This window comes from Astyanax mexicanus, chromosome 2 (assembly GCF_023375975.1).
Source record: "Astyanax mexicanus isolate ESR-SI-001 chromosome 2, AstMex3_surface, whole genome shotgun sequence".
Classification (NCBI taxonomy): domain Eukaryota; kingdom Metazoa; phylum Chordata; class Actinopteri; order Characiformes; family Acestrorhamphidae; genus Astyanax; species Astyanax mexicanus.
In genome coordinates, this window is record NC_064409.1 from 35,778,283 (window position 1) to 35,795,650 (window position 17,368).

Consider the following 17,368-nt stretch of genomic DNA (forward strand, 5'->3'; position numbering starts at 1 on the left):
GGGAGTGTCTGACCACCAGGGGGCGAGCCTAAAATGAAGGGGATCATATGGAGCAAAATTGAGCACAAAAAATATTATTTATGAATGTTTAATATTTTTAATACTGAAAACTAGGCTCGTTTACACAATCTCAAATGTTTCAGTGTGAAAGACATCACTTCTAAAGCTTGTACACCACAGTTATAAGCCTTTTAAACTGTCTCTGGTTGTATCTGCTGCATCACTGCACCTACATTAGTTAGCGGAAAGCTAGCGGAACTGTTGTCCAAAAATCGTTTGTGAAAGAAAATCAGAAAAATACAGGTAAAGTTTCTTTAAGTATTTAGAGAAATACTTCAGTCCACTTTTTTATAATAATAAAATATCCCGGGCGAGTAGTTAATTACCATTTTTAATTTAAGCTTTTAGTCGTTTACCTCCATTCACCCCTTTTCATTGAAGACTCACTCGCGGGCTCCCTCTAGCTGTTCGCAGTCATAACCCGGCTCTGCATTATGGATGTGAGGAGCGGCCCCGGCAGCGCCCCCTCGCGCAGAGGAGGGGGAGGGGCACGAGGAGACAGGAGCGCGCGCGCTCTCTTCCTACAGTAAATAACCTGAGAGCGAGCGCGCGCCCCCGTCACACTTCGCCATTTTGAATCGAAAATATGACCGATTTTCTCTCGACTCGCGTGTGAGCGGCGGAGTCCAGCGACCCGGGCAGCTGCGTGACCCGTCCCTGAGTTCAAAGCGAGAGGTCCAGTGCAGCATGCGCCGTCCTCTGGGGAGATAGCCGCTTGTTGAGGGTCGGCGGCGGGAGAGAACTCCGAGGCTGAGCGCGGGGGGAGCGGAGCTTCACAGGCAAACCACCTCGGTTCCTCCGCGCTGCGCAGACACTCCGCTCCACAGCGAGCTGCAGGAGGTGAGTTCGGGCAGGGCTGAGGCGCTGTGAGCTCGGCCCGGTCTGCAGGCTCCCCGCCCGGACATGCTCTCGGGTTTCGGTTTATTCTGCGGAGAGAGAGCGGGGCGGTTTGGAGGAGCGCAGCTCAAACTCGAGTTTGGCCGCGGAGACTCGCTCCGCTAACAGAGCTAACGCTAACTCACTCACTCACTCACTCAGTCCTGCAGCGGCAGAAACAGGACGAAAACTGTTAACTGATGTACACCGACAGACATTCACACACGCCCGGAGACTACAGACGGGGCGGACTCGGTGTAGTTTGTGGTGAGCGGAGTTACAGAGCGCGTTAAATTCCGATATCTCGGTCTGTTGTTCCTAAAGTTGGAAACGACTAGCCTAGCCTAGCCTAGCCGACTCTACTCAGCTAACGCTAACGGTCGGATTCACAGTCTCAACAGGCCTCACATCCACAGCTCAACATGTAGTCCAGACAAACTCACTGAACTGAGGCTTAATCAGTGAAAATACTACGTTTAAATAATCAATAGTTTTAACTGCACTGTTATATTCTCAGGGGTGTGCGCTAACGGCTGGAAGTTAATTAATGCAGTTCACTTTTAGCTAGAATCAAGTTTTTAAAAAAACTTGGCCAACGTTTCTTAGCTAGGAAGGTGCTTAAAAAAAGTAGTGTTAGCTAGACTAACTAACAACCTAAACTAGTGAATTCTCTCTGCAGATATTGTAGAACGAGCCCACACTCTCTGTCTGTCTGAATGAGTGAATAGTAGCTGGTATTTTGGTATTCAGTAGTTTTGTGGCACGTAAACAGCAGCTCAGCGGTCCAGGGCTCAGTGGAATTGCTGTGTATCAAGTACGCTAGCTAGCTGCCTCTGGACCCTGCTGAGTTGTGCAATAAATTGCAACTTGTTTTGCTCCTCAGTGCCGCCACAATCCTCTCGCTCAGCATCTCAACATATTGGCCCTGTTTTAGACCCGTGCCTTATGGCCTGTATTGTTTAAATCACCACAGCTCTGTTCTATTTTAGTTTTCTTTCCTGTTTAGAGTAGACAGGAGGAGTTAACCGGGGGGACACTTGAGGGGTTTCTGTTGGAGTGAGCTGAGTATTGTGATATTTGCAGGATGGACATTTCTGCATGTGTGGTGTATGATGTCCACATAAAAGCAGGAAACAGTTTTTTCTCTCTCCTACATTTTTTGGTCACTTTTCCCAACTGACTTTTTTGTGCCTTCTACAGCTGTGTACCAGTGAGAAGGCCTTGTCCAGTTTTAAGCGTTGTTCCATTTATTTTTCATCACTAGGGTATTTAATGCTTAAGGAAACATGTACCAGCTGCTGTCTTGAGTGAGCCATATGCACATGAATTGTAGTGAGGGGTGAACGCGTCAATTTGGCATAAATGTCGTGTCAGATGGCGTAATCTTTTTGCCTGGAAGAGAGTTAAGGCACTGTGATGCACAGAACAAATTTAGTATGTTCTGAAGACTGCATACTGCATAACCTAGTACAGAGGAACTCAATGTGTGTGTGTGTGTGTGCGCATGTGTATGTGTGTTTACTGTTGGCAAGGAAGTGACAGTTGTAGAGAACATTGTGTGTAAGAGGAACATTTCTCAAATTGGTTTGTCGTGCGTGCACAAGCTGTAAATGTGGGATCTCTGCAAACAGGCATGGTCAAGTTATACCAAACAGTAAATTCATATATGTATTCTTCTCTTTTCTCTTTCTCTGCCGCTTCACCCCTGGTCTCCAGTGTCCTTCTAAGGCGTGTGTTCTGAGGAGGAGGCCCTGGTGGGAAGTGGACCCCATGCTGATTAATGCCAGGACGCTCCGTGCTCTCTGCGTTCTACCACTCAAATGCCTGTGTGCTTGTGGAGGAGGTGTAATTAAGGATTCACTAATTTCATCTGCTGGTAAATCACTGTATTCCTTAAAAAACATGTAATCTACAAAAAGATAAATAAGGGAATATTGGTATTTGTGCTATTCATATGAAGTGGTAGAACTACGTAACATTTTACGTAACTGTTTTTTGTTTTTAAATTTAATTAAGCTTGCTATGCACCAAGAACTGACTTTGTAGTGCCAAGTTGATGACAGCATAAAAATTACTTTTACAGAGTAACTATGGGATCAGTAAAATAGGTCCACACAGCCTGGTTGTAAAATACATTGTGGAATAATTCTGTTGAATAATATTATTTTATTATCAGTCAAAAATTATGTTTATGTTTATTTTCTAATGTTTTTCGTAAAAAAAAATGCCATATTTGCAAAGCAAATTTTCACTGTTGTTCAAAATGAGGGTAAAGCTGTAAAAAAATTTGCATTTTTGTTTTAGTTGTACAAAATTAAATAGAGAATCGCAAGAGAAAAATCGCAAAGGCATTAGTTACACTGTGTGTAAACAGTCTGCAGTCAGTGTCATTGATCAATTCATACTAAAAAGTAAAGGAGGAAGTGCTTCAGATGTAGCAACCGAATAAGCTTAAAATGTCTCTTTTGTCACACATTTAAATAGCAGTCGTTACAAAAGTGTTTTCTGATCATGATTATATACAGATGGTGTTTGGTATGGCTTGGTTGTTTTACCCTACTGCACTGGAGATCAATGGTGTTTGTGAAGGTCCAGTGTGGTTGAAGGTTTTCATTCAAACAATCAGAAGCACACATGGACTGTGTCCGAAATTAAAGGTCACTGCCTTGATGCCGTGCTGCCCCAGCTGGCTCATAAGTTACTGCCATAGATGGCAGTGTAGTGATGAAGTCTCTGTAACTTAATCACTAATGCAACAATACATTTCTGTAACTAAGGCATGTTCACTCCACTGGTAGCTATAAGCATTAGCTGTTAGCATTTCCTTTACACTTTCATTAGGGCTGTTTTAGTAGGCATTTGACTACCGTTCTTTTTTACTGCTGTTCTCTGTATACTTTCAGAGTTGTCCATATTATTATACCACATTTTATATGGACATAAAACTTGACATGGGACAGGAACTAGTATGGTGTCCCATGACTTTTGCTATGTCCCACAGAAGTTAAAGAACATTTCACTAACCTGCAGGACATGCATCTAGGAAACTCCTATACTGAATTTGGATGTGATTTCTGCCAGAATGTTTTGTCTGTTCACACAAACAATTTCAGCAGTTGAATTGCTGTTTAGTTATTACAGCCCACTACACTGTCCGTGGAGGGTGATTATGCCTTCTATGATGTATTTCTGATACACACGTGACACTGTGGATTGAGGAATGTTAAATGCTCAGAAATTAAGTGTCTCGTGCATCTAGCACACGCTATTTAATTTCTCTTAAATTATGTTTATTCACGTTGCCTTGCCAGTGTTTAGTCTTACTCACACGATATCACCTCACAACTTATTTGGGTGTGGGCATTCTCAACTTTTCCCCTAAGGTAACATTTAATGATCAATTTACATATTTCTATTCCAGGAATTCTGGCATTTAAGTAAATAAAGCACCTTTTTATTTTTGGAGATTTTAAGTGTCTTAGTTCATTACATTAACAAATGCATAAGTGATATGAAAGTGATTAATGATGAGTTAAATATTTGAGGTCTCTGTTTTTTTTTTTTTTTTTTTTTACTTTCCAGTCCTGTGCTTCCTCCTGCAACCGCCACCATGTTCTGGAAGTTTGATTTGCACACCACCTCCCATATCGACCAGCTGCTGGACAAGGAGGACGTGACTCTGCGGGAGCTGATGGAGGAGGAAGATGTGTTGCAGGAGTGCAAGGCCCAGAACCGAAGACTGCTGCTCTTCCTTTCCCAGGATCACTGCATGCAGGAGTTGGTCAGCCTCATCACAGAGGAGCCCCCTTCTGACCTGGAGGAAAAAACACGCTTCAAGTAAGGCATTGTAGAGTACATGTGAATTGTAGCAGTTCTAGGAAGCAGATTTACAGTCTGTCTTCTAAAGCCTCCTTAAACTTTCATATGCAACAGGCCCATATACCGGCAACAGTATTGCATTGCAGTGAATAATCTTGAGTCATGTTCCCTCTCTCTAGATACAGTGGCATGCGGAGGTTAAAGAACCCTGTTCAAAAAATGTTACTGTTAATAGCTTGCTGTTCATTTCTATGAATTTCTATTCTCTTTTTATGGAATTTACTATACAGATGTGAAGTTTACTGTTAAAATTAGCTGGTATTTAATTGAGCCCCTTTGATACTTTTATATCCAGTGAAAATTTCCAGTATCACTGGCTGATATTCAAGACCAAGTCTGATTGTCCCACTACCATGTTTGACAGTTTAAGTAGTGTTTTTTTCTATTAAATTATGTACCCTTTTCTCCCAGTATGTGATCTAAATCAGAACTTGTCACTGGTGAGGATAAAGATGATATTTGTGTAGCTGTGTTAACTGCAATTTCTTAATTCCATTGTAACTGATAATTAAACACTTTTTATATAGCATTTTTCCTGATTTTTGATTGTTCTTTAATCTCTTAAAATACACAAATTTGCAACACATTTTTCCCCACTTTTTTCCCAGTTTTAAACAAATTTTTAAACCTTTCATCTTTAACCTGAAGATATGTTGATTTTCTTCACAGTATTCTACAAATTTGTGTATTGCATTTGTACTTAGAATACAATTTATTATTTATTCTAGCTAGCTTACAAGACTGTTAATGTTTCTGTATTCAAACATGAAATCTATGTCAATGCAAGGGCTTCAACTAATGATTATTTTGGTAGTTGACTAATCTGATGATTATTTTTTCGATTAGTCAACAATTATTTCAACTATGTCCTCCATCTCTAAAAATGATAGAAAAAGCTGAACATGAGATTTTAAAGGCATTTTAATGTGCAGATGTTGTTTAAACATGGAAATTACTGATCTACAGCTCTGGGGGGGGGGGGGGGGGGGAATAAGAGACCACTTAAAAATTATGAGTTTCTTTGATTTCATCAAATTTAAAAGCTCTGGAACATAATCAAGAGGAAGATGAATGATCACAAGCATTGAATGTAGCATTAATCCTAGTTAATACATGACTCTTTAAATAACATTTGTACAGCAATAAGTCTTGATGTCTTACAGTTTAGAAAATAACAATGACATTTATGTTTTTGCAGTAAATATATTGTGTGTTCGGGAAGATGCAGCTCTCACAAATTTTTGAATAAACATTGACGTCTCTAATTCTTCTAGGTTTCCAAATATTGCCTGTGAACTCCTCACTTCTGATGTTTCCCTTATTAATGACAAGCTGGGTGGAGATGAGTCTTTGCTGGAGAAACTTTATTGTTTCCTTGAGCAAGACCCACCCCTCAACCCTCTACTGGCCTCGTTTTTCAGCAAGACCATCGGAAACCTAATAGCTCGCAAAACAGAGCAGGTAGGTACTCATGACTTGGATGTTATTTAATTTTCCAATGACATTATACTTTTATCAGTTTGATCCCTGTGAACTATCAGCAAGTAATTTGTCTCAAAAAAACAGATTGCTCAACTAATTGATTAAATAGTTGATAGATTGATCAGTAGAAAAATGGTCAATAGTACTAGCCTTAGTTCTGACCTTTGATACTGGATGCACAGAAAAGGTGTTGGATTGGAGAGCAAATTGTCACTTACTAGTCTAACGTACTTAGTTTTAACACTAAAACTGCCTTCTTACTATTTTCTCTCTCTATTCCAGTTCCTTTATTACTATACTCATGCACTGTATCATCCTGTCAGCTGCACAGCACTGGCTCTTGGTTATTTTAGTATATTTATTGATTTGTGATTGCATCTGTGTTCCAGGTGATTTCCTTCCTAAGGAAAAAACACAACTTTATCAGTCTGGTGCTGAACCACATAGATGCATCAGCCATGATGGACCTACTTCTGCGTCTCATTAGTTGCGTGGAGCCGGCCCCTCTCAGACAAGAGGTTCTCAATGTAAGGGTGCAAACATTTTTCTAGTCCAGTTACTTTACATTTTGTAAGTCTAACATTTCATTTTGTTTGGAATATTCTTTGGAATATGTTTGAATTTATTAAAGGCGCAATCCCTTACCTGTAAACCCTTTGTGATGTGGTTTTGTAGTTGAAGGCTACAAAAGTGCGTTTGAATTCAACCATTTTTAACTATTTGCAGTTTCTTGTATACTTCTGACCATATGTTCAGCAGTTACATACTGTATTGTGTACTTTTTTGGCAGAGGTGATGGTGCACTGTCTTGCATCACATTGCACTTTTTCTCTCCTGCCTTTTTTCCCCCTGAATGCACTTGACCATGCCAAAATTAAACTTGCTGAACTTGTGTGACCTTTTAAGCACCTGGGTCCAGTATTTTTGCGTTTTGAAGGTAGGCTTAATGTGGCATGGGCCCAGAGTATAAAGAAGTGTATTATGTTTTCAGTGGCTGAATGAGGAGCGGCTGATACAGAGGCTGACTGAGCTTATGCACACAGGGAGAGATGAAGAGGTGAGACAGTCACTGGTTTATTTTTTGTTGAGGTCATATTTGTGTGTTGATATAAGGCATGAGTTAATTTGCACCCTGGTTATGTCCTGTTGTTGAATTAAATTTAAATTGACGAACAAGCTCACCAAACTTTACTATGAGTGGTTCAGAAACCTGCTAAATGTAATCTAATCCTGCAACTTTTGATATTTATTAAATATTTATTTATTTATTTCTTTTTGGTGTTTATACTATTTTTTTTTCTTTTCAGAAAAAGAATAAATGCATTCTGTTCGTTGCTGTTTTTCACCAGCTTATATTTTCATGCTTTCTTGTTTGCTACAGAGACAATCGAATGCGTCCCAAACTCTTTGCGACATCATCCGTCTCAGTAGAGACCAGGCCAATCAGATGCCGGAGGCCATGGAGCCGGACCCTTTACTGGCAGTCCTAGAGTCGTAAGTTCGCTTGTCATTTTCCAAACTTATGATCAAGTTAAGACAAATTGTTTGGCTCTAAATCACTGTAATCTGTTAGTGAAGTGAATGGCTACCCCTGTTTTAAACACCTCGTATAATATTATAATGCAAAAGTACTTGTTTACTGATAGGGCTAAATGTCCAAAAAGATGTCTGTATATATATTTTTTTTATCATAAAAATTCTCAATGAACTTTTTTCTTCTTTTAATAGAGAGGAGAATGTGGCGCAGCTTTTGAAAACCATGTTTGAGGGGGAGAAGAGCGAAGCTTCTGTTGTCAATGGAACTCAAGTGCTTCTTACATTACTGGAGACGAGGAGGTCAGGGTGAGTGGAACAGCTGGTGTTGGTCCACATTACACTACAAGCACCTCTCCCTTTCTTCTCATTTTATTCACATCAGCTCTCATATATATATATATATATATATATATATATATATATATAACACACACACACACGCACTACTAATTGGAAATAATGTGGACTTTGTTGTTCTATTTCAGGCTGGAGGGTCTAATGGAATTGTATTCTCAGGGATGTGAAAGGTCTTACACTGTCAGTGGCAGTATTCTACGTGCTATTGAGCCTCATCTGAAAGACTTCCAGCAACTCCTTCTGGACCCTCCTAAGGTGTTTTAGATATTTAACTAAAGCTATAATTAAATTTTGGGTGATGGTCCTCAAGGGTGTGGGGCGTACTAGTAAACCTTAATGCAAGTTAGGTACAAGTAGGAAAAACAGACACCCATTCATTGCTCACATAATAGAATTTTCATAAGAAAATTATTTTTAATATATAGAACTAAGGAGCTTTATATTTACATCGTGTATTGGCTTCATGAAAGTGTGGCTCCTTTTGGACTGTCCAGTGTTTAAACCTCCTCAAAGTACATCCAATTTATTTCTGCTTGTTTCCTGTGTGGCATGGAGCAGAAAAGTGCAATACTCACAACCGTTGGCGTTCTGGAGCAACCGCTGGGGAACGCCCGCCTTCATGTGGCCAGACTGGTGGCCTCCCTGCTGCAGACCAGTGACCACAGCATCTGCCAGGAGCTCTGCAGGCTCAACACCATGGACCTGCTGCTGGTGAGGGTTAAGCATTTCTTTCACACACACACTCCACAGTACAAGATCTTGTTTTATATTTGTTATGCCTGCTGCAGACTTCCTTCCATGTCTTTTTTTTCTTTTGTATTTGTCCCATGGTACTCCTTCCACACATTATTTGCTGTTCTCTTTTACCTAATGTATAAAAGATGCATGTCTCCTTTTGGAATTAGGCTGTGGTGTTGGCAAGACTTCCTTTTGAAAATAAAACACTATTTATAAAGTACTGACTTTTTACATTTCTGCTTACAGGATTTATTCTTTAAATACACCTGGAATAACTTCTTGCACTTCCAAGTGGAGCTGTGTGTGGCATCAATTCTGAACCACTCTGCTCACACTGGTCTCCAGACCCCAACTCTTCAGAATCACGATCCAGGGTCAGATGGCCAGAAAGAGGAGGGGACTTCAGTCCAGAATAGCAGCACAGACCCAGCACACACATCCATCCAAGATGCCTTGGTGGTCAATGTAAGTTTCTGCTGTGTTTACTGTGGGACACTGTGCGCTGTTTAATTAGTCTTTAGCCTCTTAAACTTGTAAAATATTTCACTAAAGCATAAAGTCAGATATTGATATTTGTACATGGTTTGTAGCAGTAAATAAGAATAAAAACTTTAATTTAAACAATTTACGTCTATTTGTATTTTTGCCTTTGTATTTTTATATTAGGTTTAATAAAATAAAATCTATACATTCTGCAGCTTTTCCAGCAGTGCCGCTTGGTGCAAAGGATCCTGGATGCCTGGGAGGAGAACGACAGAATTCAGTACGAGTTTCATAAATCTCTTACATAAGTCAGTGTAGATGTCTGTATTGGGTGATCCATTTTTTTCCTGTTATGTATTAACTGTTAATCTTGTCTGTAGGATTGATGGTGGCACCAGAAGAGGTAACATGGGGCATCTGACAAGAATTGCCAACACTGTGGTTCAGAACCTGGAGAAAGGACAGGTGCAGTCCCAAATTAGTGATCTAATTAAAGGTATGTTCACAGAAGTGTGTGCAAAAGTTCATTATCTTTGTAGCTTTTACACAGTTTCTGCCTCAACTTTATGAACAGGGACACAAATATATAGTTTTTCCCTGTGAAACACCGACGTGGATTTAAAATGAAACAATCCATCTGTCATGACAGATTGAAGTGTAGACATTCAACTTAGAGACTTATATAGATTATCTATATCTATATCTGTATCTATATATATATATATTATATAGATATTTTTGGAATGGCTCCCAGCCCCCCCTCAGTTGACTGATTAGCAGTTTCATGGTCTAGCATGGCCTGTCCACTTATTACAGGACATACAAGGTCTGCAGTTAAGTATTTTTCAGTCTTCTGCTTCTGTTCATGGAAGGTCAAGCAGGCCACAGAGGTGACAAAGCAATTGAAGCAGGTCATCATTAAGTAACAAAAACTAAGCAAACCCATTAGAGAGATAACTTAAGGAGTGTCCAGAAATGAAGGAGCTCAGCAATGTCAGATCACCTGGACGACTGTTGAAGACAAAAGTGTTTGATTGTACAAGTGTGTGTGTGTATGTATGTATGTGTATATATGTATGTATATATATATATATGTATAAATATATATGTGTATGTATATATGTATGTATGTATGTATATGTATGTATATCAGTGGCATGCAGTGAATATAGAGGGTACCCTTTCTGCAAACCACCTCATTTGTATGACCAAAGTACAACAGGGCAGCCAAAACATTAAGTACATCAAAACTCACCAGTCAGATGGCCTATTACTGTAAATTAGTTTCATATTGAAGAACAGCCTTTAAAAGGGCTTTTTAATATGATGTGACACAATATCTGTCTGATTTACAGTCACAATTCCATGGTAGTTAGCTAACTACTGAACTAAGCCAGCAAGCGCTGTTTTACAACTAATTAACGTGCACTTATTGTCACCTCTATATATTAGTTCATGCAATATGAACACCCCCACCCACCTGTGGAATAATACCTGAAAGTCTGCACTTTAGTCATATCAGTAAGTTTTTTTTACATGTGTTACAGTAGTCACAGTATGCTTTATTCTTGATTATTTGCAGAACTGCCTGAGGACTGCAGAGGGCGTTGGGAGAGTTTTGTTGGGGAAACCCTGAGAGAAACGAACAGGAGAAACACTGTGGATCTGGTACAGAACCAGCATGTTTTCACTTTACAAGTCATATTATTTAAGATTTTTTTTTTTTTGCTCAAATCAAAGCTTTCTGTAATTGATTTGTATTTGTCACATCTTTGCCCAGGATAAGCCTTTAAGCACTTGTTCTAATTGAAATACACAACAATCTGCTTGCAAAGTAAATTGTAGCAAAAAAAAATACCGACTGGCTCCACAAGCCTTAATTTTAAACATTGTCATGTATGGTTACAGGTGAGCACGCATAACATGCATTCTTCCAGTGAAGATGATGACATGGAGAGCCCCTTCCCCAATGATCTGTCTATCCAACAGGTAAACCAGTCAGTGAGTGTTTTACAAGAATTAAGTTTCTGATCAATATATCTCGTGATACTGGGAGCTGACCATTTAAGCTCTTTGTTTCCTGTTCTTCATTCATAGTTCATGTTTCTCTTACAGGCATTCTCTGATTATCAGATCCAACAAATGACTGCCAACTTTGTCGATCAGTTTGGCTTTAATGATGAGGAATTCAGTGAACATGATGAAAACATCAAGTAAGTTAAACTTTAGGCATTAATAGGGAAAACATTTTGCTTTACAACGATTACATGCTCAGCTATTCTGGTAATATTTTAAAAATTTGACACGTGTAAAAAAAAAAATATATATATATATATATATATATATATTAATTAATCCAGGCTGAATGTCAAACTAAATGCAAGATCTCTATTCAAGATTCTGATGCATCTCTGTGCAAGGTTTTGATTTCCTGCATTAAGAATAAATAAGTCTGAATCCACTTTTTAGCTGTGCCCACATATGTTAATAGTTAAAATGTAAATTTCAACACATTATATGTTCTTGTTTTTCAGTGCCACTTTTGATCGTATTGCTGAGATTAACTTTAATATTGATGCAGATGATAACAGTGTAAGTTTCTGTGCCCATGTCAAACATATGTTTGTATTCAATTCTTGATGATGTTGTAATTAGTGTGCCTAAAAATGCAATTGTAATTGTAGGCCAATGCTGCTGCCTTTGAGGCATGTTGTAAAGAGAAAATACAGCAGTTTGATGACTGTGAAGAGGAAGAAGACATTTGGGAGGATAAAGAGATAAACTATGCAACTCAAGTGAAATCCCGGTCTAGGTATTTTGTTATTGCTTTAAAACAAAAGTTTATTTATGATTCAACAATAAACTTTTAATATTACTTTTGCTAATTATTTATCTATTAGACGATATGTGTACCCAGGATGTATATAGCTAATCCTTTTTTCTACACTTTCTCAGGTTTGGGGTGTCTTTGTCTTCAGACGGCTCACCTAAGGGTCCTGTGAGGAATGGGCAGCGGGGCCGCGGGTCGGCCTCGGAGGAAGAGGAAGAAGAGGAAGGAGCAGTTCAGCCCTCCACACAAACAGCAACTAGCAAGAAAACAGGGTCACCACAGACACAACAGAGTATGTATCGCTTAAAACCTTTTCTCACCAAATGCCTATAATTATGAAGTGTGATTTGCTACTGCAACATCAGGGGCAATTTTAGACCTTAGGTTACATTTGCTCAGATCTAAAAACAAAACAAAATGCTGAAATTCTTTGTTTTTTGTCTGTTTGGTTTAGGTCCTGGCTGGACAGCAAGCTTTGGTGAGGCAGAGGATGGCTCCTCTGGTTCCTGGGCCTCTGCCCCTGAGCAGGGTAATGAGGAGCAGCGGGGCACTGGTTGGGCCAACTTCACTGAGTTTCAGCCTTTCTGCAGGTAAACTGAGTCTGGCTGTACAGTGTGAAACCTGTTTGGGTGCTTCCACGTTAATGTGGCAATGTTTATATTTTCTTTTCTTTTTTTTTTGCCTGTAGTTGTTGTCTTCTGCTATTTTGCTCAGAAATGCTAATCTTATCAGAACTAATCCCTGAGTACACTTTTTTTTTTGTGACTTCTGTTACAGCAGCACAGAGTCCACTAATTCGGAAAGTCGTCCAGAGCAAAACCAAGAGAAAAAAGGTAAGCCCCCCCTCCTTCCCTTTTCATAGATCTTTGTAAATGATGTTTGCCAGTTATTGTAAATTAATGCATCTCCCCTCTCCAGGCACAGGGGAATGGGAAGGTCGAAAGGCTCCTCTTGTAGCTTCAGACAGCAGCTCCTCTGGGGGCTCCGACAGTGAAGAAGAGGCAGGAAATGACAAGACTGAGGGCTCTCCCAAGGCCCCTACCAGTCAGAAAGCTGTAACCCAGAGGTACATTGTATACTGGTGCATTGTAAGCATTTTATATTTTAAAACTGATCCTGCTGATTTCGGCAACTAATTGTTAGTCTTTGATATTAATTTGCTGTTTTGTGTCCTTCTAGTGAGGCACCTTCTGAATCTATGGAGAAGCTCACTATTACAGATGGGTCTCCGAAGATCACAGAGTCTGCAACAACTACAGAGGCTGAGGCACCCAAAGGAGATTCAGAAAACACCACTGTGACAGACAAGAGGTATTAGTCTATATATTCTATAAACATGATACTCTGTAAAAAGATATTTCCAAAATTTCATTATTTACTCATGCTGTACAAATGTAAACCTCTGTCAATTAGACCTAAAAGATCTAAATGCCACAACCTAAATTATTCAGCCAAAAATGAGTATTCAGCCTAAAAAGACTAAATGATCAGGAACAATATTGTGCTTTTGTTAGTAAATCTGCTAGGATGTTAAAATTTTAAAATGCATTTTAAACAAATATTTTTTTAATAAGACGTATGTATACCATTGTCTTTAATAAGATGTATGTAGGCTATTAATTAATGGAAACCTGCAAAAAACGTTTAATTTTGTTCGGGCCATAGAATAGAATTTTGTTGTGGGCCATATTAATGTTTGGGAAGGAGTGTAATTTTTCTTTTTTATATACATTGTCTTTTTTTGTTTTTTCTTTTGCAGAGTTGATGCGCCCTCTGAAATCACACCTAATGGACCGATCTGAAGGCTGTTATTTTAAAGCCAGACAAAAGCCTGGTCAAACCCACTTTTGCCGCTTCCATTCTTAACCCCCAAAACCTCAATACCACTTTTGGTGTTAAAAATAAATGATGCTGCCATGTTTATTGGACCTGGATACTGCCAATCAGCACCCGCCATTGCAGGAAGAGGAGGCGAGGGGCACGTAACACAACCAGTAACCAGAACAGTGCTCAGAGGAGTTAGTCTTTTTAATCCTTTTAACTTTGTATGAAATATGCACAGTTTTAATGTAGCAGTGATCTTTCAGTTACTGGATCATTAAGGATTGTTCTATGAATTTAATTTTTTCCCCCTCTTTATTCATTTGTGAGCTTTCACGTGCAAGCAGACCGTTGAAACTGGGATATAAAGGCGCTCACATAGGAATGCACAGGTTTCTTAAATTCTTCAGTAATTATGCCTCAACAGGTTCTGAATCAAGTTCAAAACATTGCTTAATGAGCACTTATGCAAGCATTCACTGTATCTAAGCACAACTCAAAAGTATTATTTAAATCTTTGTCCTTATAAAATAGTGCCCCAATAATTTCCTTGATAATTTTTTAATTAAAACCTATTTCCCCTCTCTAAAAACGAATCAAATAATCTAGCAGAATCCAACAGATATTTGAGTGTTTTCAAGTGCTTTGGGGTGTTTTTCTTTTTTTTTTTTTTAAGAGGGGGTTCTGGGTTAATATTCCAAATCTGAAATTGTCACTGCTTCTCCTCATTGTGTGCAATAATGAAAATTTTGCTGTTTTATTTAAATTTTGATCCATTTGATAATCTAGCATTGATAGTGGAGCGTACTTTTTTTTTTTTTGCATGCAGAGCATTATAAATCAAGCATATAACAAACATCTGGTTTCTTTTGGCATCTTTTGTAGGCTGTCCGCTAACACTGAATTGTCTTTCCACCACCCCCCCTAAATTGGCAGACTTTCTGCCTGTATGTATTTTCTCTAAATGTTTAACAGATTGGCACGTCTCCTAAAAAGCACTTTTTTGAGATACACATGTTTATTACATCAGCCTTAAGTTGCAACTCTTTCTAAATCAATCATCACAATCATAGGAAGGAAAGAAGTTGCCCTACTTACAGTCTTTCTTTATGTAAATAAATTGTTCATTCTTCCTGTATGTTCACAGCAAAGTACACATTTCAACTAGAGCTATTTTGTATACCACAAGCACGTGCAAGACAGTTGGAAGTATGTTATACTGTCCTTGATCTTTGCAAGGACAATGCTTGGTCCCCTAAGCACAGACTGGTGTTAAAGCAATTGCTCATTTGATTGTCTCCTTACAGTTTGTCTATCGCTATAGTACGCTCATTTGTCAGTGCTTCACCGTGGCCATCACCATCATTTATTTCTGGAACATTTGGTCTGTTTTGGTTCATCATATCACAACTTTGTTTTAAGATGGTACCAAATCTGTTGGAATACAGAATAGGGATTTTGCATTATTTATTTATGCACTTAACAAGGTGTGTTAATGTTGAAACCTGTGCACCTTTAATGCAGTGTAACAGTCATTGTAAGTTCTCAAGTTCTCTGCCTCGGGCGTATGAAGCCTCAGTCGACTCTGCTTTCTATATCTGACATTTTCAATAGGTTGATTTCCAAAGCCAAAAGTATGTGATGCCTTCTTTTCTTTTTCTGTATACTGTTCTAAAGAATCTTATTTTTCACTTTAACCAACATTATTTTACATATTGTAGAGATTCTAATTTATGTGATCTTCAGCAACCAAAATACTGCTTTCAACTGTTCAATTTTGTTCCTGTGTCTGGACTGGTTCTGTGTGTAGATTTTTTTTAGACCATTATAATAGTCTTCGCAACACAGGCTTTACCCCCGTGTGCTAATCTATAAAAGAAGACTTTTTTTTTTCTCTGAATTGTAGCAGGTCATGAATTTCTCTGGACGGTGGCAGTAAATTAGTTTCAATTAGCTTCTTAATTTCTTTTTTTAATCTGAAGTCCTGATGCAGCAAAGGTTGTGAACTGAATTGTTTATAACCTTGATCAGTGTTTCTCTTTCCTGGTCCTGTAATAGCACAACCCTGAACACTGTAATGTGTTTGCCACAACAAAAAATGCTGTGTGTGGTTAATGTTTGAGAATGTTAAACACTAAATCAGGCCAGGGTCATTTCAAGACCAGGATTAGGAACCAGTGCCATAAGTGTGTAATCATCACTGGGTAATTCATTATTTTGCTCAGTGTAAAGCTCCTTCAGACCTGTAGTTCTGGCACCAGCATTGCAGTTAACAAGTTGAGTGCATGAGTAATACTGAGAAGGGAAGTATTGTTAAAATTCAAATTTCTGTTGTGGACAGCTTTTAGTATTCTACTGTTTTGTCATTTCTTCTATGCTTTAAGATTATTGTACAAGTATAGACCATGCATATTTCTGAAATGACGTAATGAGGATTGTAATGGTCTCTACCCTAGAGTCATCTTAATAGTACTTATTTTATTTTCCAGCTACAGCAGGATGTTTTAATGACCCTGAGAACACCCTGAGTTAATTTTTAAGAAGAAAAGAACCGAGACAAATGAGAAAGTACCAGGTTGAGGCTGAAGATGCACATTATTCCCAAAGCCACAAATTCTGATTGATTATATTTGCAAACATGAAAAAAAAAGAATTCAAAAGAAAGAATAAAGGCATATTTCATTTGTGTATAGACTGGGTCTATACATGGCAGTGTTAACTGTAACTGTATCTATATTTTGCTAGATATTTTTTCAGATTTGTTTGAAAAGATTGTTCAATATCAGAAATGGAATAAATCTGTCATAATGAGAGTTGAATTTGCTGTCCGTCAGAAGTTAAGGCTTTGTCTTTTGGGCCCAGCATGTCTTGCCCAACCGGATCTCACACTATTAAAATGAAAAACACAAATCTTGGAGTATTTAAAAGTAGAGCTGCAACAAATATTTAATTTGGTAGTTAGCTATGCTGATGATGATTATTTTTCTGATTAGTAAATTAATCAGTGATTAATTCTTCCATGCTCGCCATCTCCATTTTCTGTGGATATCACTTCAAAATAGAATAGAAACAGCTGAAATTCCTTTTAATTGCCCAGAAGTTGTTTAAAAATGAAATGTGTTGATATTAAGTTAGGGAGTATGTAATCTGTGAGCAGCCCTTAACCCTTCTCCAATGTGTTCCAGTCCCCAGCACTTTGTGTAGTGCACTTATAGTCAACACTGGGGCAATATATTTTTTTGTAATCTAATTTGCAGGTAATGTCGACTAATCGTTGCAGCCATATTGCAGTTAGTCCTGCACGTT

General features: G+C 38.6%; 1 protein-coding gene across 2 annotated transcripts; it reads left to right on the forward strand.

The window, feature by feature from the left end:
• The first annotated feature begins 598 nt into the window (after nt 1–598).
• On the forward strand, nt 599–16,881 carry ppp6r2a (protein phosphatase 6, regulatory subunit 2a). 2 transcript variants are annotated; one of them, XM_049474276.1, is made up of 24 exons: nt 599–900; nt 2,653–2,812; nt 4,519–4,773; nt 6,090–6,276; nt 6,687–6,824; nt 7,289–7,354; nt 7,679–7,791; nt 8,026–8,139; nt 8,319–8,445; nt 8,749–8,901; nt 9,175–9,393; nt 9,627–9,691; nt 9,792–9,907; nt 10,994–11,079; nt 11,320–11,400; nt 11,527–11,624; nt 11,946–12,003; nt 12,096–12,223; nt 12,367–12,533; nt 12,696–12,831; nt 13,019–13,074; nt 13,160–13,307; nt 13,421–13,552; nt 14,001–16,881. In XM_049474276.1, exons 3-24 carry the CDS (start codon nt 4,547–4,549, stop codon nt 14,041–14,043), a joined length of 2,658 nt encoding a protein of 885 aa, XP_049330233.1. In that variant the 5' UTR covers nt 599–900; nt 2,653–2,812; nt 4,519–4,546; the 3' UTR covers nt 14,044–16,881. The 2 variants fall into 2 exon arrangements, with proteins under 2 accessions (XP_049330233.1, XP_049330234.1); XM_049474277.1 differs by having other exon boundaries at nt 13,022–13,074.
• The last annotated feature ends 487 nt before the right edge of the window (nt 16,882–17,368 follow it).